Source organism: Canis aureus, chromosome 17, assembly GCF_053574225.1.
Source record: "Canis aureus isolate CA01 chromosome 17, VMU_Caureus_v.1.0, whole genome shotgun sequence".
In the NCBI taxonomy this organism is placed as follows: Eukaryota; Metazoa; Chordata; class Mammalia; order Carnivora; family Canidae; genus Canis; species Canis aureus.
The window spans coordinates 32,090,956-32,112,353 of NC_135627.1; the positions used below are offsets into that span (position 1 = coordinate 32,090,956).

Here is a 21,398-nt window from a genome sequence, read left to right on the forward strand (position 1 = left end):
CCCTACATTTCAGAGGCCACCCCTATGAGACGGTGATTTTGCTATTTTGCTTAAGCCAGTTTGAGCTGGGTTAATATTACTTGGCACAGAAGAGCCCTAAAATAAAAGCTTAGATTTCAGTATTACTTGCTTTATGTGTGTCAGTTTTGTTTTCTCCATTATACTGTAACTCTTGTGAGGTTAGAGTTCATACCATAGCTTCCTGGACATCTTCCTATACAACTGTCAGTGCTAATTTGTTTGTTTAAAAAAAACAAATGTTTTCTTATTTATATGTCCTGTTAACATGTAATCACAAAAAATATATAAATTGGGCAGCCCAGGTGGCTCAGTGGTTTAGTGCCGCCTTCAGCCCAGGGTGTGATCCTGGAGACCCAGGATCGAGTCCCACATCAGGCTCCCTGCATGGAGCCTACTTCTCCCTCTGCCTGTGTCTCTGCCTCTCTCTCTCTCTCTCTGTCTCTCATAAATAAATAAATAAGTAATCTTAAATATATATATATTTATATATATATATATAACAGAAGTAATGCCTATACATCTTTAATGTTAGCATTTTTTGACTCTGTTCATAAAATCTGTGTTTTCCAAGTCTAAAGCTTGCATAAGTTCTGATCTTAAATTATAAGATCTTTTCACCTTTTGGAAACATTTTTATGTAATTAAGGGGTGTGTGTGCATGTGTATGCAGCCCTCCATGGAATATAATCCTACTATGCAGCATAATCTGATGGCAACCAAAAGCTTCAAAGAAACATTCCCTGATAAATGGAATTGAGATGCTTACCAGTGGGATGCACCACAGTGTTCTATCTTTCCAGACTTTCTTTCATAGGAAAGAAATCACTGGATTCAGGGAATATATTCCCAAGCCAATTAGTAATTTTAATCATGTCCAATAACCTTGAGTCAGTGGCTTTTTGGCACAGATTCTAGGAGTTTTACATACATTAACTAATGTAATTCTCCAATAATCCTATTACGTTGTTTGCAGTGGGCAGAATTTTAAAGATGCTCCTCCTCCCAAGAGTCTTGTCCAGCGGTTATTCAATCAAGCACTACTCTGGGTACTTCTCTGAAATGCTTTTGCAGGTATAATTAAGATTATGGACCTTAAGATGTAGAGATTATCCTGGATTATCTGAGTATGCTCAATATAATCATTTGAGACCTTAATAACAGACTTTCTCAAGCTTGGAGTCAGAGATTGGTGAAAGAAGACGATAGAGAAGAGATGCTGCAGAAGAGGAGGTCAGAGTGATTCAAAGTGTGAGGAAGACTTGACCTGCTATTAATGGCTTTGAAGATGGAGGAAAAGGGCCACAAACCAAGGAATGTTGATGTCTTCTAGACACTAAACTCCCATTCAAAAGTCAGCAAGGAAGTGGGACTTGTATAGAACTGAGTCCTGGTAACAACTGAAAAACAGACCCTCCCCCAGAGCCTCCAGTAATGAACCAATGCAGTCCCAAAAACACTTCACCAATGCAATTCTAGATTTGAGGATATTTAGCAGACTTGATAATTAAATTCAACGTGTAGTTCTTGATTAGATTCTGGGAGTGAGTATGGTAGGAAACAGTTTTAAAGAATATTGCTGAGACCATTAAGGAAATTTTAGTTTGACCCACATGTTAGATCATGGTATTTTTGTCAATGTTAAAGTTTCTGAGTGTAGTGGTAGTAATATTGTGATTCCTAAGTAATTGCGAATTACTTCTTGTCAGGTGCTATATGCTCAAGTGTTTTTTTCCATTTTTAATTTTTGAAGATTTTATTTATTTATTCATGAGAGACACACAGAAAGACATAGGCAGAGACATAGGCAGAGGGAGAAGCAGGGTCCCTGCAGGGAGACAGTCCACCACTGAGCCACCCAGGTGCCCCTGTGCTCAAGTATTTAGAGATGAAGTGCCATCCTTAACAGTGTATGTAACTAGAGGTAAAGCAAATGGGTAAAATGTTAAGTTGGTGAATGTGGATGAAGGGTACATGGATGTTCAACGAACTACTTTTGCAAATTTTCTCCCCCAAATTTCAAGTTTTTCAAACTATAAAGTTGTTGAGAGGGCGCCTGATGGGCTCGGTTGGTTAAGTCTGGGCCTTAGGCTCATGATCCCAGGGTCCTAGGATGGAGCCCCACATCCTGCTCCCTGCTCCGCAGTGTCAGCTCCTCTCTCTCCCCGTCCCCGCTGCTTGTGCACGCTCTCTCTCTGCCAAATAAATGGATAAAATCTTAAAAAAAAAAAAAAAAGTTGGGGAGAAAAGTAAAATCGCTTTAGATACTGTGCAGGAATGAACATGAGATGAGTAAAATAAAAGAAGGAAGACCGGGTGAGAAGGTGTCGCGCTGGAGTGACCGTGGCAGCGTGATGCAAGCATTCCCACCCTAGCGGCACCGAGGCTAGAGAGGGAAATCCGAGTGACAAAAGCAAATCTATAACTATAGTTTCCATCGACATCTCCTTGCCCGTTCCCAACGACTGCTAGGGCGAAACGGGCGTGGCCGTCCAGCTGTTTTAAAACTTGCTGGAAAAAGAAAAACAAAACTTGGCGGAGCTCAATTACCCCAGCGGCCTTCACCTCGCGCGTGCGCAGAAAGCGCTGGCGGGCGGGGGGCGGGGTGTGGAGGGAGGGGGCGGGGCAGCCGGGAAGAGTCCACGTCTACGGGTCCAAAGGGGAATCAAGGCATCCTCGTTAATATGTCATTCCCTTCACAAAGAATCTACAAAATCTTCGGACCTTCCCCGCACAGAAATTTCCTTGTTTGCTGAGTACCTCCTGGAAGCTGATGTTTAATTGGCACTAAGGGGGAGTTACGCAGATATGTTTGTTTTCGCTCCCCCCACTTCCGCTGCGTGCGCCAGGCCGGGCGGGGAGGGAGGCGGAAGCGGAAGTGTCGGCGTCCGGGAGAAGGTCCAGCTGGTCCACGGGTGGTCCGAGCCCCGGAGCCTTGGCATGGAGGGGTGCAGCGAGCCGCGACTGGACGCTAAGTCCGAGGTGAGTCCTGACCTGAGAGGAGTCGGGGCTGCGGGGCTCTGGAGCTGGAGAGATCTTTCCCTAAATTGTGTTTTCTACCTTCATTTCAGGTCACCAACCAGGTGAGTGAATGGCCGCCCCGCCTTCCTCCGGCTTCTGTTGGGCGAGGGGCGGGCGGTAGCACCTGGCCCGCCTCCTGCCCCTGGCTGCCGGGGACGGTGCCACCACTGTGAGCCTTCCCCAGCAATCCCCTCCTCCAAGGCCCGTGTGTGCGAGTCTGTGACCTTCATCCTGCCACCCTGCATTCCTGCATTGCTCCTTCCACTATGCACCTGACACGGTAGCTGCTGCTCTTTATTTTTTTTGAAGATTTTATTCACTTACTCATGAGAGACACAGAGAGAGAGGCAGAGACACAGGCAGAGGGAGCAGCAGGCTCCATGCAGGGAGCTCGACGTGGGACTCCATCCCGGGACTCCAGGATCACGCCCTGGGCCGAAGGCAGGCGCTAAACCGCTGCGCCACCCGGGGATCCCCGTTGCCCTTTAATTTAATCTCCTGCACCCACTCCAGCCCAAAGAGTACAGAGCCATTCTTGCTCTTGATGACCGCTTATTCAAAGCTAGGTACACAGTATTTTAGAATGTGTTATAGAAAGGGAAGTCGTTAAAATCTCAAAGATAGCACTGCAAACATTTTCTTAGTCTTTTTTTAAATATTTATTTATTATTTATGATAGACATACAGAGAGTGAGAGGCAGAGACACAGGCAAAGGGAGAAGCAGGCTCCATGCCAAGAGCCCGACGCGGGACTCGATCCTGGGACTCCAGTATCATGCCCTGGGCCAAAGGCAGGCGCTAAACCACCGAGCCACCCAGGGATCCCCCGCATTTTCTTAGTCTTTAAGAAAGTTATTTTGAAAATGGAAAGTATACCTCTTTAACCTTTCGTGTCTGCATTTTTTTTATGCCAGAAAAAAAAGAATTTGAATTTTTAAGTAGGTCTTATGCCTTTTTGTTTTAAGTGTTCTTGTCCTGCATCAGGTATTAACTTACTATTAGAGAAACAGGTTAATAGTACATTTCCCAGGAGAAGAGTATGAAAACTAGAGCATTTTAGGTCAAGAGTTTCCCAGGCCCAAACAAAATCTTAAGAAAGGGCTGAGATAAGAAATAAGGGGAGTACATTAGTACATTGGCAGAGAGATGTTCCAATGACTGCTCTCTGTCATCTGTCTCCCAACTGCTGTTGCTTTTGTGGATACCTGGGAGGTAGGGGGAACTCAGAAAGATTAATCTGGCTGATTAAGCCCCCTTATCTGGCTATGATTGTTTACAGAGAAGAAGGCAAGACAAAAAACAAAAACCCAAGATAATTTACAAACATTAAAATACGTATGAGACTTTAGCAGGATGATTCAATTGTTTAATTCAAACAAGCTGAAAAATATTTTTATAAAAGACACCTTTTATTTTTAAAGACACCATTTAAAAAATAAATAAAGACATCATTTACAACATAAATTATAAAAGTGCCTTGCAGTCAATCTAACAAAAGATATTTAAGGCCTTTATGAAGAAAATTATAATGAGTGCTAGATGTCCAGTTTCTAGTGTGGCATGTAAGGAGCTTGGAATATAGAAGAACAAGTAAAAAGCTTAACAAACTGAAGAATTAACAACTCTTGGATCCATCAGAGAAGTAAGGCAAACTGCCACCCCCAAATCGGAGAGACAGCTGAATATAGAGCATTACAACTTGCCAGAATAGAAATCTGTGGAAACTAGTGCCATGCTAGGAAAACCTAAACTATAATTGATAAAGTGCTAGTGGATCTGTGGACAAGTCTGAGAATTAAAATCTCAAGGACCTGGTCATTGGAGGGGTGGTGGGAAATGCTCTCACACTTTCATGATTTTTACCTCCAGAAACTCCTAAATTGAACATTTTTATTCTTAGCTCATGATGCAGTTTTAAATGTGCTGCTAGAAAAAAAAATGACTATTCAAGGATGTTATTGAGGGAAAAAAATCCACTACCCAAATATTAGTCATTTATGTTTGTAGTATATGCTTTTTAAAATGCACCAGATAGGGATGCCTTGGTGGCTCAGCAGTTGAGCGTCTGCCTTCAGCTCAGGGCATGATCCTGGGTCTAGGATTGAGTCCTGAATCAAGTCCCACATCGGGCTTTTTGTGCGGAGCCTGCTTCTCCCTCTGCCTATGCCTCTGCCTCTCTCTGTGTTGCTCATGAATAAATAAATAAAACATTTAAAAATAAAATGCACTAGATAAAAGTAATATTTTGGCTTAAGCTGTAACACCTCTCTTTCTTTAAATATTTTTCACCAATGTATGAATTAGCCATGTTAATTGGGACCATACCTCCAGTGAGAGTTCACGGCCCTGTAAACTATCCATCAGCATACTGTTCTCTCCACATTTAAAATATACTCTAAATTCACCTTGCCTTGCTACCACCTAAATGCAAACCTCCATCTTCTTGTCTAGATTGCTTTGCAGTAGGCACCCAATTGGGTCTTGTTGCTTTCCTTTTAAAACTTCATGCCCTATCCAGCAATTTGGATGAGTCTTTTGCAGTCTAAGTTAAACCAGGTCTTTGTCCTGCTCAAAGTCTTGAAGTGATTCCTGTCACACTAGAAAAAAAGTCTTACTGACTATGGCCCCCTTTCTACTCAGAAGCCACTGCTCAAAGAAGTCTCTCCCAAATTCTGCCTAAACAGCCCTCCTGGTCACTCTATCTCTTTACCCATCACTTTTTTTTTTTTTTTACACTTTTTTGTATTTATTTGTTTATTGTCTTGCCTTCCCCACTAGAAATAACGTCCTGAGGTCAGGAACTTTGTTTTCTTCTTTTTTATATCTCCAGTGCCTAGAACATAGTATTCTTTCGTAAATGCTTACTGAATATTGGAGCCTAGAGACATAGTAACGTCTCCAAAGCCACATGGTTAGAAGGTAGGAGAGCTGAGATTCAAACTCAGGTTGGTCTGATTTTAGAATTTGAGCCTGTTAATTAACAAATCATAATGCTGTGTTACCCAGCACCAGAGATCTCAGATTATCCATTATTACACCTTCTGATACTTACAGTCATTGTTTTGAAGTAGTTTATGATTTCTTCTAGATGTCTAATTAGAACACTTCCTCACAGGTGGATCGGTTATTCCTACTGCTGCCATCTTTTATTGCTTTCCTTGTTGCCAGTTTTACGGTATAAATCAAAAGTAAGATGTTCTGTTGACATGCAATATCTACTGCCCTTTTCCCTCTTCTCATATATGAAACGTAGTCACTTAAATTTTTTACATTTTATATAGTGGTTCATAAATGTATGACTGCTTTTGTAATTCTGTGTATTGTGTTGATTGTACAAACTGCACTCAAGGAGTTGACATCTAGTGGATAAGGGGATGGGAGACAGGTCCACAGATGACTCCTATACAAGGCAGAATGTTCTAGCTGATAAGGGTGTATGAAATGACATGAATGTTCATAGAAAGTTTAAGGAAACCAGGAAAGACTTCACAAAGCAGATAGAATTAGAGAGGAGTTAGATGTTTGAGAATTATATTGCAAGAGGAATGAGCAGCATGGGCGGAAATACATGAGAATATAAAGAAGGGATGCAGTCCTGTTTGAGGACGAATGGGAAAACAAGGACTGTGCTGGAAGATAACTCAAGTGCTGGGTTGGTAACTACCTCATGAGACAGTAGGTTTTAAATCTTGACCTGTGATACTAGATTTGGTTAATATATAAATAGCATTTAGAGACTATAGTCTATATTGGAGCCAACAGAGACTATAGGCAAGAAACAAAATAGGCTGCAGTAAAATCTAAGGCAAGATTGAAAAAAAAACCAACTATTTGTAGGTCTGTAGCGAGGAGATTGGGAAGAAGGGAATAAATATCAGCATTGGCTGAAATAAAATCTTGAGTGCCTACCAATTCTTACGCATTTTGAGAAAAGTCAAAGTTGACCAACAGACCTGTGTCACTAGGGAAATGGTCATCAGTAGAAATGAGATGAGGATAAAAAGCATTTTTGAGGGAAGATGATATTTGTCTGGAGTTGGAGGGCTTATGTACTATGAATTTATTAGTATGAATATGTTTAATGGGAAGGGCTTTATTCTGTATTATTTTTACTGGTGGTATTAGCATCTCTAAGAGGTAATTAAGAGGTTACACTTATTAAATCTGAAATAGCTTTTAGTTGTTTTTGCTAAAATTTCTAGAAACACATTTGCGATTAAATCGTGAGAATACATTTTTGATGTCATATATTAAGGTTATTGACGAAGTTATTTTCAGCTGGGTGCTGTATATAATAAACTATCCAAAACTTAATAACTTCAGTTTAATGACCTTTCAGGACTCTTGTGGGTTACCTCGGGTTAGCTAGATGATAGTTTCTACTCCCTGTCATCTAGGAGCCTAATTGAGCTGGAAACCCAAAGGGCTCACTCACGTGGCTAGTGATGACTTTGACTAAGAGTCAGCTAGAGCTGATAATTAGAGTGACTTGATTCTCCCTACATGGCTGTTCACCCTAGGGTAGCTGGGTTTCAAGAGAGAGAGAGAGTCCCCAAGAGCCAGTATTCCATGAAGAAGGAGGCAGACACTGCCAGTTCTCTTAAGGCCTAGGCTCAAAGATTCCTGAAAGTCTCTTTTGCCATATTCTGCTCATCAAAGCAATCACAGGGACAGCTCAGATTGGTGCAGAGGGAAAGAAAATAAGCTCCACTTAATGGAGCTTAAGAAGTGACATCTATGTACAGGGAGGGATGACACTAACTGTATTGGAAGCTATCTTTGGAGACCAGTTACCACATGCTCCAGAAATTCCAAACTTGTTAGTTCAACAAATACTTGTTTAGACATTCACTTTGTACCAAATATTGTTGTAGTAGATTGAGTAATAAACTAGATGGATAATACCCTTGCTCCTACAAAGTGTGAATTTCCTTGGGGAGTCAGGTTATTTATTACCTGACTGATAATAACATAATAAACATGATAATTTCAGATAATAATGAGTGCTATTGAGAAAATTAAAAAGCAGAGTATGGATAAAGGTACCAGTAAACGAGAAGAGGAAGGCTAATGACTTAGCAAATGTTGTATACTTGCACTAGTGTAATATGAACTCTCAAGTAGAAATTTGCTAATAACTCCTGCCTTAATCAAGTTCTGCATATAAACACAGAGTGTAGCATAGCACTCTTCAATAGAACTTTTGTGATGGTGGAAATGTTCTGTATTGGCACTGTCCACACTAGCTAGATGTGACTGTGAGCACTTAATATGTGACTAGCCCAACTAAGGAAGTGAAAAATTTTTTTAAAGATTTTATTTATTTATTCATGAGAGACACAGAGGGAGAGAGGCAGAGACACAAGCAGAGGAAGAAGCAGGCTCCATGCAGGAAGCCTGATGTGGGACTCCACCCGGGCCTGAGCCAGAGGCAGACGCTCAATCACTGAGCCACCCAGGCGTCCCGGAAGTGAAATTTTTTATTTTATTGATTTAAATAGTCACATTTGGGTAATGGCTACTGTATTAGACAGCTTCGGTCTAGCATGTAGAAAATGATAAATAAACATTCTCATGCCATTCTAGACCTATTTAGTTTCTTGACCTACTAGAACTTAATTCCAAATAGTAATGTTGCAGCTAGGTAAAATAAAAACTGTACTGTGTAGAATATGAAATCAGATGGATTAGGGTTGGAATATCAGCTATACTAGTTTTGTATCCTTGGATGAGTTATTTGGTCAGTCTTTTCCTCATTGTACTTTTGAGAGAGAGTAAGGTGTGCAGAATACTTAACATTCCTTCCATTGGCAAACTTTCACTGAAAAAGGAGAGAACATAAAAGTGTATATTTTATGACTAGCTATAAAAATTACATATGAAGGCTAGAAATAAGAAAATAGTTTTTAGGATAGAGTTGTGGATGATTGTCTTTCTAATACTATATGTTGTATTTTGAAAAAATAAAAACTAAATTTAAACTGAAATGGTCTTTATCAGTATTTTTCTTTATAGACAGTTTTTTATATGATGTTTTATGTTACTAATAACTACAGCTACCATATCAATTTTTTAAAAAGATTTTATTTGAGAGAGCGTGTGCATGCTGAGGTGCGAGGAGGAGCAGAGGGAGAGGGAGAAACAGATTCCCCGCTGAGTGAGGAGCTGGACCTGGGGTGGGGATCCCAGGACCCTTGAGATCATGACCTGAGTGGAAGTCAGACACTCAACCGACTGAGCCACCCAGGCGCGCTCAGATCAATTTTTAGTGTGACTGAGTACAGCTAATTTGTTTACCTTTTAATCTATATTTGTTTTGAGATTATTTTTCTTCTTTATATTCATTTTATTTTGAAATGTTTTTCTATTTTTTCACTACTAGTTTTTTCCCCTTTGTAAAATTATTCCCCTTTTTAAAATTATTTTCTTAATTCTACAAGAGTTTTGAGGATGCAGCACCTGGTTAGTTAAGTGTCTGCTTTCAGCTTAGGTCATTGATCCTGGGGTCCTGGGATCGAGCCTAAAGTTGGGCTCCTTGCTTGACATGGAGCCTGCTTCTCCCTCTCCTTCTGCCCCTCCTCCCTGCTTGTGTTCTCTCTCAAATGAATAATTTTTTTTTTAAAGATTATAAATTAGTTATTCATGATAGACAGAGAGAGAGAGGCAGAGACACAGGCAGAGGGAGAAGCAGGCTCCATGCCGGGAGCCTGACGTGGGACTCGATCCTGGAGTCCCAGGATCACGCCCTGGGCCAAAGGCAGGCGCTAAACCACTGAGCCACCCAGGGATCCCCCAAATGAATAAAATCTTGAAAAAAAAAAGTTTTGAGGCAATATTTCATTCTTAATGTCCTCCATAATGATAAGTGTGCTGTTCTGATTTTTTTAAAAATGTTATTGGGGAGCCCAAAATATTAAAAATAAAAAATAAAAAATACTAAAATGTTATTTATATATTTATGAGAGACACACACAGAGAGAGGCAGAGACATAGGCAAAGGGAGAAGCAGGCCTGATTCGGGGATTCAATCCCAGAACCCCAGAATCATGCCCTCAGCTGAAGGCAGATGCTTAACTGCCAAGCCACCCAGGCGTCCCTTAAACTGCATTTAAATATTCAGTTTTAGAAATATGAACTGAATCCCAGCTTTCTTTTCCTTCTGTGTACACATTTTGTACATTGAGTGTCTGGATGGTAGCTCTCCCTATTTCCTCACCTGACAGTTTCACCATTGTAATTTGCCGTCAGATTCCAACATTGTGTTCCTTAATTGATTTTCTGTTTGAAATGTTCTAAATAATCTAGTTTTATTTCAGACTGAGAATCAAGTAATGATTTTTCTCTACCATTTTCCTGTAGACAGTAAAGCATCAAGAAATTGTGCAGACTGAATAAGTTTAAGAAGTGCCCTAAATTAAATTTTTGGAAATCACTATTGATATAATATAAAAAATATATCTCTAATTACAAACTCCCTTAGATTCTGTTCTTGGATTTTTAGCCACTTATTGAACATTCCTATTTAAATATCCTCTGTCACCACTTGATAATACCTTTAGCCTTAAAATATATAAAGTCTGATTGGTAATATGGTATCAACATTCTCCCCGTCATCTGTACTCATATTTTCATAGTTGTCTTTGATCTCTCCCATAATTGTTAAGAAAAACACCAGGGCCTTACTCATTCATTCTTTAAGGATCAGCTTAATCCTACTTATTACCACTTTAGTTCAGGCACTTAAAAACCTCATACCTGGATTATTGTATTCTCCTGCCACCAGATGAATATTATTTATTTATATATTAAATTTTTTTTTAAGATTTTATTTATTTATTCATGAGAGACACAGAGAGAGGAGAGGCAGAGACAGAGAAGCAGGCTCCATGCATGGAGCCCGATGTGGGACTCGATCCTGGGGCCTCCAGGATCACACCCTGGGCCAAAGGTAAACACTCAACTGCTGAGCCACCCAGGTGTCCCAGATGAATATATTTTAATCAATACTTTCATATCTTTACTGAAAAAAATTCAGTGAGTCCTGCATAAAGGAGAAATTTAAATGATGTAATATATTTTCCATAAGATAAAGTATATGAGAATACTCTGAAAACCTCTGAAAACTCACAATTTGAAAGGAATTATTGGCTTCTTCACCTCTTTTTTTCAGCTTTATCTTCCATACTTCCTTACAGGAGCCATCCACTTTAAGGCAGTTAAATGCTGTCTTATACCAGATATTGACTATCTCCATCTCTAGTTGGTTCAGCTTAATATTTATCAAGCATTTATTCTTTGTTAGGTGTGTAGTTATGGAATATATAAAGAAGACACATTTTCCTCTCAATTTCAGTTCTGTTTAATCTTCAAAACTGAGCTGAAAGTTTATGCCTTCTGTAAAGCATTCCTTTGATCACAGTAGCCTACAATAAATTTTTCCTTTCAACCAGAAAGGTTTGTATTCACTGATACTCACTCCCCCCGCCTGATATCTACAAGGTAACATGCCAAAAAAGTGCATTACCATGAACAGCTTAATGAGTGACTTTAAAGTGAGCATCTTTGTAACCACAATCAAATTCAAGACATGGAGCATCACCAGTACCTCAGAAGCCCACCACAGGCGCTTTCCCAATCAAACCTCTCTCTTTTCTCCTCCATACAGGTAATGATACTTTTGTGATAATTGCATTCTTGCCTCTGTATATAATTTTCCCACCTGTGTATGCAGCCTTAAACAATACTGTATTTCCTGTTTCTCAAGTTTAAGTGAATGTGATCACATAACTTTTGACTTGTTTCTTTTCGACATTTTGATGTTAAATTGTAGCTGTAGTTCATTGTTGTACATATTTCACGTTTCTTATAACTGATGAACATTTGGGTGGTTTCAGTTTAGGCGATTATGAATATAGCTACTTTGCTGTGCAGAAGCTCAGTTTAATGTAGTCCCACTTGTTTACTTTTGCTTTGGTTGCTTTTGCTTTTGGTGTCAGATTAAAAAAATTATCACCATGATTTCTGTTCTCCAGGAGCTTCCTGTCTACATTTTGTTCTAGGAGTTTTATGGTTTCAGGTCTTATTTTCAAGTCCTTCATCCATTTTGAGTAAATTTTTGTGTATGGCATAAGAGAGTGGTCAAGTTTCCTTCCTTTGCATGTGGCTGTTCAGTTTTCCGAACATTATTTATTGAAGATACTATCCTTTTAAAAATATATATATTTATTCATAAGAGACAGAAAGAGGCAGAGACATAGACAGAGGGAGAAGCAGGCTCCACGCGGGGAGCCTGATGCAGGACTCAGTCTCAGCACCCTGTGATCACGACCTGAGCCAAAGGTAGATGCTCAACCACTGAGCCACCCAGGTGCCCAAGATATTGTCCTTTTACCACTGTACATTCTTGACTCCCTTGTCATAAATTAATTGACCGTGTAGGCATGGGTTTATTTTTGGGCTTTCTATTATGTTTCATTAATCTATGTGTCTGTTTTCATTCCAGTGCTATATTTTAAAAATTACTATAGCTTTGTATTATAGTTTGAAACCAGAGAGCATGATGTCCCCAGCTTTGTTCTTTCCCAGAATTTGCTTTGGCTATTTTGGGGGTCTTCTGTGGTTTCATACTTTTTAGAGTTTTTTCCATTCTGTGAAAAATATCATTGGAATTTTTATTGGGATTGCATTGAATCTATAGATCGCTTTGAGTAGTATGGACAATATTTTAACAACATTAATTCTTCCAATCCTTGAGCACAGGATATCTTTCCGTTTATTATTGTTTCCAGCTCTTTTTAAGATTTTATTTATTTATCTGAGAGAGAGAGCACGAGCCAGGGAGAGGGACAGAAGGAAAAGGGGCAGGGGGGAAAGCAGACTCCCCATTGAGCAGGGTCCTGGGATCTTGCCTTTTATTTCTTTTTATTGGTTAATTGCTCTGACTAGTATTTCCAGTTCTGTGTTGAATAAAATTGGTTCAAGTGGACATCGTTGTCATGTTCCTGATCTGAAAGGAAAACCTTTTAACTTTTTACCATTGAATATAATGTTAGCTGTAGGCTTGCCATATGTGGCCTTTATGTTTTAAGGTATGTTCCCTTTATGCCTGCTTTGTTGAGAGGTTTTTTTTTTAATATCATGAATTGGTATTGAATTTTGTCAAATACTTTTTTCTGTATCTATTGAGATGATTATATGATTTTTATCTTTCATTTTTAAAATGTTTATCACATTGATTTACAGATGTTGAACAATCGTTATATCTCTAGAATAACTGACTTGAGTGTGGTGTATGATCCTATTAATGTATTATTAAATTTAGTTTGCTAATCTTTTGTTGAGGATTTTTATATTTATGTTTATTAGGGATATAGGCCTGTACTTTTCTGTTCCTGTGGCATCCTTGTCTGGTTTTGGTATCGGGGTAATATTGGTCTCATAAAAGAAGAGTTTTCCTGTTTTTTGTTTTGCAGAGTCTGAGAAGTATTGGTATTAATTCCTGTTTGAATGTTTGGTAGAATTCATCAGTGAAGCCATCTGGTCTATTGACTTTTTTTTTGTGGGAATATCTTTGATTACTGATTCAGTTTCTTTCCTTGCTAGTAGTAGGTCTGTTCAGGTTTTCTGTTTCATCATGATTCAGGCTTTGTGGTTTGTATATTTCTAGGAATGTATCCATTTCTTCTAGGTTGTTCAATTTATTGGTATGTAATTATTCATTGTAGTCTCTTAGGATCCTATATATTAACATGGCATCAGTTGTAATGTCTCCTCTCCCACTTTGGATTTTATTTTCCTCTTTTTTCTTGGTGACTCTAGCCAAAGTCTTAATTTTTTAATCTTTTCAAAGAATCAGTTTTTAGTTTTAGTGATATTTTCTATTGTCTTTTCAGTGTCTATTTCTGTTCTAATCTTTATTTCCTTCTGCTAACTTTGGGCTTCATTTTCTCTTTTTTTTTTTTTTTAGCGGGGAGGAAAGGGCACAGGGAGAGGAAACAAGAAAATCTTTTTTTTTTTTTTTTAATTTTATTTTATGATAGTCACACACAGAGAGAGAGAGAGGCAGAGAGACAGGCAGAGGGAGAAGCAGGCTCCGTGCACCGGGAGCCCGATGTGGGACTCAATCCCGGGTCTCCAGGATCGCGCCCCGGGCCAAAGGCAGGCGCCAAACCACTGCGCCACCCAGGGATCCCGAAACAAGAGAATCTTAAGCAGGTTTGATGCCCAGTGCCTGAGCTGGACATGGGGTTCACTCAATCCTGAGATCACCTAAGCCAAAATCAAGAGTCAGATGCTTGACTGACTGAGCCACTCAGGCACCCTTCTATTTTCTGGAGTTTTACAGTTGGCTTGTTTAGTTGAGACTTTTCTAGTTTCATGAGGTAGGCATTTATCACTATGAACTTACATCTGAGAACTGTTTTTGCTGCATCCCATAAATTTTGGTATATTACGCTTTCATTTTTCTTTGTCTCAAGACACTTTTTAAATTTCCCCTTTGGGTTCTTTTTTGACCCATTAATGTTGTTATGTATTCACATATTTGTGAATTTTCTAGTTTTTTTTTTTTTTCTTGTAATTAATGTCTAGTTTCATACTATTGTGGTCAGAGAGGATGCTTGATAGGATTTCAGTCCTCTTAAATGAAGACTTTTTTTGTCTTGGCAAACGTTCCATGTGCACTTGAGAAGATGTATATTCTATTGCTTTTGGATGGAATGTTCTGTAACTATTCGTTAAGTCCATCTGTTCTAACGTGTTGTTTAGAGCTGATGTTTCCTTATTGATTTTCTGTCTGAATGTTCTATCCATTGATTCAAGAGGACTATTTAAGGTCTACTATTATTGTACGCTGTTTCTTCCTCTAGGTCTGTTAATATTTGCTTTGTTTATTTAGGTGCTCCTATTTTGGGTACATAAATATTTACACATTGTATCTTCTTGTTGGATTGACCCCTTTTTCATTATGTAATTTGCTTGTTTCTTATTATAGTCTTTGTTTTAAAGTCTATTTTGTCTGATATTACCTGTAGCTATCCCAGCTTTCTTTGGTTTCCATTTCATGGAATATCTTTTTCCATCCCTTCATTTTTAGTCTGTTTGCCTTCTTACCTCTAGAGCACATCTTGTAGGTAGTATATAAATAAGTCTTGTTTAAAAAAGATCCCAAATTTTATTTTATTTTATTTTATTTTATTTTATTTTATTTTATTTTATTTTATTTTACCCAAATTTTATTTTAAAAAAGATTTATTAATAAACAAAGCTTTTTGCCCTATCAGAATTAATTTGGTAGCAAAAAGTATTAACCAACAAGTATTTTTCATGAGTGGCTGCTGTGTACCATTTACTTGTCTAAGCTTTGAAAAAAAACAAAATTCCTCCACTCACCAACTTATGTTTTAGTCAGTATTAAGAGCTACATTTATCCAATCCTGTTTTATGCCCCCGCAACACCGTGCAGTCATTGATAGAAATTAGATTAAAAGTATTAAGGCAGCCAATTATCAATAAGGATGCAATCTTTGGAGTCAGACTTTGGTTTCAGTTCTGATCACAGAAATGTGTGATCTTGCACACATTATCTAAGCTCTCTGAAATTCAGTTTTGTCATTTGCAAAATGGAAATAATAGCCTATAATGTTGATGATTCAATGAGGCATTTAATACATGTAAACTACATAGCGCATCACCTGACAGGTGTTCATCATCAACAGTAATGAAACCTAAAACCACCTAACACCTAGTGCTTATGCTAGTATAAGGCTTCAGGTCGAGGACCATGGTGAGAAAGGAAACTGGAACGGTTCCCGTTTGGGTCCTAGTCACATATGAAGATTGTATGTAACTCATCTTCCACTTTAGGACTTTCAAGTGAGTGAGGTGAGAGAGGCTACAGAGCACTTGTAGTCCCATTAAATGTAGGAGCAAAATGAAGGGAAAACCACATCATCCTTCTACTTCCATTATACATCTGGTGAAGATGTGTGTGTGTGCGTGTGTGTTTTACTATTGTAATTATGACAGTGTTGTTGTCCAACTCTGTTTATATCCCATATTGCCTCTCCATTTTCCTCTGATTATTGTTCCCCTAGCAATATTAAAATGAAGATATTTTCTTTTCTATGACCAGCATTGAAACTAAAAGTTCAATGTGAGAGCAGTAAAATTGAGTAAATATCTGCATCCATGGCAATGTTATTACCAATGTATTGTTCTGTAATATTTCATTACAGCTTGTAGATTTTCAGTGGAAACTGGGTATGGCTGTGAGCTCCGACAGTTGCAGATCTCTTAAGTATCCTTATGTTGCAGTGTTGCTCAAAGTGGCAGATCATTCAGGCCAAGTAAAGAACAAGTGCTTTGAAATGACAATTCCACAATTTCAGGTTTGTGATTTCACTCATTCAAGTTGTAGTTTATTGTTCTGTAGTTGCTACTTAAACATTTATGAAATCTTTCTTAAGGGAAAATTTTAACTGTTTTTATTTATAGTTGTTTTGATGTGCTTTACATTTATTAGTACATATAAAAGATCTGAATTTTTTGGGGGGGAATTTGATAAATTTCAATATTTTCAATATAATGCTAAGTTAGTGTACTGTCATATTTGATCACTCTCACAGTACACTTCTGTGAATATACTTAGGAAATTTTCATCTTCTCTGGCAGGATATTTACTTTGCATTTAACTGTTTTATTATTTTTAGGCTTCATATTCAAGAATGATAAGCTAAATGAATCTTGTCTTTGAACAGTGTCAACCTTGCATTTTCTGACTGGAAATGTTTTATAAAATGCTGATCAGAGTACCAACTACTTGATGATTGTTTTATTAGTTAGAGATTTGAGTAACTCAGTAGTTTATATGTAGGGTAATCTTATTCACATTATCATTTCTACCTGTTTTCTGTAAGCAAGGAAGAAGAAAAGGGGATGAGTGAAAAATTAGATTTTCTTTTAAAGGTGCCTTCAAGGAAATATTTTAACATTAACTACTTTAACTGGCCTTAGAGTTTTGTTTTTGTTTGTTTGATTGGTTTGGTGAGTGAATAGTTAAGAATTCTCACAATAGTTAGTACTCTAAGAAAAGTAAAGTACTGTAAACAACAACAACAAACAACCAAGTGAATGCAATAGAAATATAATGAGACTTCTTTGTAAAACTAAAAATATATTGATCCTAGACTTCCCTTTTAAGAAAAGCCTCTCATACCTTTTAGGATGCTTTTGATTTCTTCTTTTAAAAATTACACTCTCCCCCTAGCTTTATTGAAGTATAGTTGTCAAATAAAAATTATATGTATCTAAGGTATATGATGTGATGTTTTGGTATTATGTATACATTGTGAAGTGATTACCACAGTCAAGCGAATTAACATATCCACCACCTTATATGGCTCTCTTATGTGACTGTGTGGGGAAAACACTTGAGATCTACTCTTAGCAAATTTCAAGTACACAATACATTATTATTAACTATAGTCACCATACTACACATTAGGTCTGCAGAACTTATACATCTTATAACTGAAAGTTTGTACCTTTGACCAATATCTCGTCATTGCTCTTACTCCCCAGCCCTGGTAACACTGCCTACTCTCTTGTTATTATGAGTTCTACTTTTTTAGATCCCAGAAATAAGTGAGATCGTGCAGTATTTATCTGTGTCTGGCTTATTTCATTTAGCAATAATATCCTCCAAGTTCAGGAAGCCTGGGTGGCTCAGTGGTTGAGCACCTATCTTCGGCTCAGGTCATGATCCAGTCCTGCATCAGGCTCCCTGCAGGGAGCCTGCTTCCCCTCTGCCTATGTCTCTGCCTCTCTCTCTGTGTCTCTCATGAATAAATAAAATATTTTTTTAAATATCCTCCAAGGTCATTCATGTTGTCAAAAATAGAAGGATTTCTTTCTAAGGGTGTATAGTGTTCTACTATACAAACACACACACACACCACATTTTTTAATGCATTCATGTGTCAGCACACAGTTGTTTCCATACTTTAGCTACTCTGAATAATGCTCAAAGAACATGGGAATGAAGCTACCTCTTTGAGGTAGTGATTTTATTTCCTTTGGATATATACCCCGAAGTGAGGTTTCAGGATCCATATGGTAGTTCTGTTTTATAAATTATATTTTAAGGGCTTTTTATTTCTTTAAAATAGATATCGCTGCTTTTGAACAAAAACCCATGGTCAACATTATTAATGCTAATTAGCATCCTGGAAAGAATTAAGAATTAGCTAAAAGGAAGTATAGTATATTACGATATGTGAGTAGCCTTCAACTGAATATAAGGACCAAATCAATTTCAAAAAATATATATATATATATATGAATATATATATATTCATCCATTCCTTTATATAATTCACAATCTTGGCCTATTTCTAATTTTTCTGATAGCATTCATGCTCTCTGATTCCACCTCTAAGAATTTTCCCTCTAGGAAAAGAATCACAAATGGGACAAATCTCTTAAAAGAAGGTTTTTTACATGGCTTTTAACCAATCCAGAGCCTGTTAGTCACATTGCAGCATTGAGAGCATAGGAACATTTTTTGAGCTTTCAATTTATGTCTTTTTTGTAACAGAAATTTTGACCATTAATAATAGTTACATCTGGCTTCCTTCCATAATGAATTTACATATAAATTAAAATATATATACTTGTAAGTAGCAAAATAGAGAACTAAGACCAAGTAAGAAGGAAAATGCAAATATGTAAATCATTAGAGAGTATCCTAATTGCTGAGGTTAAGTTTCAAATTTGCCTCCTAGCTTCATGGCAGGTAGAGAAGAAAGGAAAACAGAATTTGTTTGCTCCTTCTTTTGGAAATTTGGGAGATGGAAAAATAGATGACTTTTATAGGAGAACAACCATACCAGCTTAATTTTTTTTTAAGATTCTATTTATTTATTCATAAGAGACACACAGAGAGAGAGAGAATGGCAGAGACACAGGCAGAGGGAGAAGCAGGCTCCATGCCTGCGGGCATGTGGGACTCTATGTGGGATTTGATTCCAGGTCTCCAGGATCACGCCCTGGGCCAAAGGCAGCACTCAACCGCGGGGCCATCTGGGCTGCCCCCAGCTTAATTTTTAAATGAAAAGGAAATATGCTTCTATCATATAAGCCATTGTCAGTGTGGGTCTTTCTTATTTTTTTTTTTTTTTAAGATTTTATTTATTTATTCATGGAAGACACAGAGAGAGACAGAGACATAGCCAGAGGGAGAAGCAGGTTCCATGGAAGAAGCCAGGTGCAAGACTCAATCCTGGGACTTTGGGATCATGCCCTGAGCCAAAGGCAGACACTCAACCACTGAGCCACGCAGGCAACCCAGGTCTTTCTTATTGTAACTAAACCTGTATCTTAAAGAAGACAGCTGACTCACCCTGATACACAGTCTTTCTCACTAGATTTAAAATGCTTTGAAACCTGGAAACTGAACTTTATTTCCTTTTTTTTTTTTTTTTTTTTTAAGATTTTATCTATTCATGAGAGACAAAAGAGAGGCAGGGGGAGAGGTAGGCTCTCTGTGGGGAACCTGATGCTGTACTTCATCCCAGGACCCAGGGATCATGACTTGAGTCCAAGGCAGATGCTCAACCAATGAGCCACCCAGGTGTCCCTTTTTTTTTTTTTTTTTTTTAATCTTTTTAAAGAACTGCACTTTTGTTTTCTGCTCAGGTCATGATCTCAGGGTTGTGAGATTGAGCCCTGTGTCGGTTCCACACTCAGAATGGAGTCTGCTTGTCCCTCTGCCTTCTCTGCCCCTCCATCTGCTCTCTAAAATAAATAAATAAAATCTAAAAAAAGAGTTGCATGCTCTACTGGCTAAGCCAGCCAGGCACCACCCCCCCCCCCAAACTGTCATTTTTGTTTTTATCTTCATTGCCTACGTTTTGGGTATTTAATCTACCTGGTATGATCTCAAAAAAGAGCTTTCTTTTGTGCTTTAAAAAATTTTAGTTATGAACTAATTATCCAATGCTACAATAGTATTTATGCTTGTGGTACCAAATTGCACCTGTTTGTTTTTTATAACTTCCAAATAATATTAGTGATATAAACATCAACATGCAAATTTAACATGTCATATGGTCTTTAGTGGTCAGGTATAAGTAAGAGAACTACTTATATATTCTGTAAAAGCTAAGTTAATATTCTTTTTCCTTTTTATCTCCAGAATTTCTACAGACAGTTCAAGGAAATTGCTGCAGTTATTGAAACTGTGTGAAAATTGATTACTTGGTTGATAAATTACTACCATCATTCTAAAATCATGGACTTTACTTTCTGTAACAAAACTGTATAAGGATCAAATGATATTTATTGAGTGAAAATTGTACTTTTGCTTACCCATTTTTTAATAATAAAAACCCAAAGAGGAATAGATAATGGTGATCAATGTAAAACTTTGTGAATATACTAAAAACTATCAAATTGAACACTCTAAAGGGGGAACTCTGTTATGTAAATTTTATCTCAGTAAAAGAAGCAGACAGTTGAATGATTGATACTGAAGGCAACACAAGTTTATATATTAGACCAATAATTTGAACACTAAAATAATTGTACCCATTTTATAAACAAAATCTCTTATGGAGTCCTATATATAAACTATATATGAATTTAAAAAGTAGCATATGATTACAATAACATAACCAATTCGGTTTTCTAGCATTCATTTAGGATAACAGTGGTCAGTGAGAAGACAACCTGCTCCTTCTCAAGCATTTGGATCAGGTTAGGACTGACCATTGCTGCCTTATATTAGCCAAGCATTTAGTTATTTCTGTTATTAACATTTGTAGGAAGTTCAAATACATGAATAGAGATAGAACAGTATTTTTTTTCTTTTTTTTTTTTTTTTTTTTGAGATAGAACAGTATTATTTTGAGTTCTGTATAGAACTAAGTTAAGCTGGTAGCACAAATTATTGTGTTAGATGATTTCCACTGAATTTAAATTTATAAACCAATTATTAAAATATCTTATAAAGCCACAGCAAATAACGCTCTATGGCATTGCTTAGGAATAAACAAATAGATCATTGGAATAGACAGCATAGCCTAGAAATAGATCCAGCCATTTGGGACATGTATAGTATTTCAGTTAGGTGGGAAAATGTATTTAATAAATTATACTAGTACTCACAACATATGCAAAAGCTAATTCCAGATGGATTAATGACTTTAAAATATAAAAATTAGAAGTTTTACAGAATATTTATGTCAAGTCTTGGGCAGATAGCAGCTCCATAGCTCTAACATACAACATACATATATTTGAAATAAAGAATTAAAAAGTTATATGTGGAAAAATATGGGCTATTAAAGACCAAAAACAAA

General features: G+C 37.5%; 1 protein-coding gene across 2 annotated transcripts; it reads left to right on the forward strand.

Annotated features, from left to right (window-relative positions):
* The first annotated feature begins 2,875 nt into the window (after window positions 1–2,875).
* Window positions 2,876–20,445, forward strand: COMMD6 (COMM domain containing 6). Of its 2 annotated transcripts, none has more exons than XM_077855365.1 (3): window positions 2,876–3,000; window positions 16,275–16,427; window positions 20,234–20,445. In XM_077855365.1, exons 1-3 carry the CDS (start codon window positions 2,959–2,961, stop codon window positions 20,282–20,284), a joined length of 246 nt encoding a protein of 81 aa, XP_077711491.1. In that variant the 5' UTR covers window positions 2,876–2,958; the 3' UTR covers window positions 20,285–20,445. The 2 variants fall into 2 exon arrangements, with proteins under 2 accessions (XP_077711491.1, XP_077711492.1); XM_077855366.1 differs by lacking the exon at window positions 2,876–3,000 and adding an exon at window positions 3,123–3,319.
* Window positions 20,446–21,398: the final 953 nt, after the last annotated feature.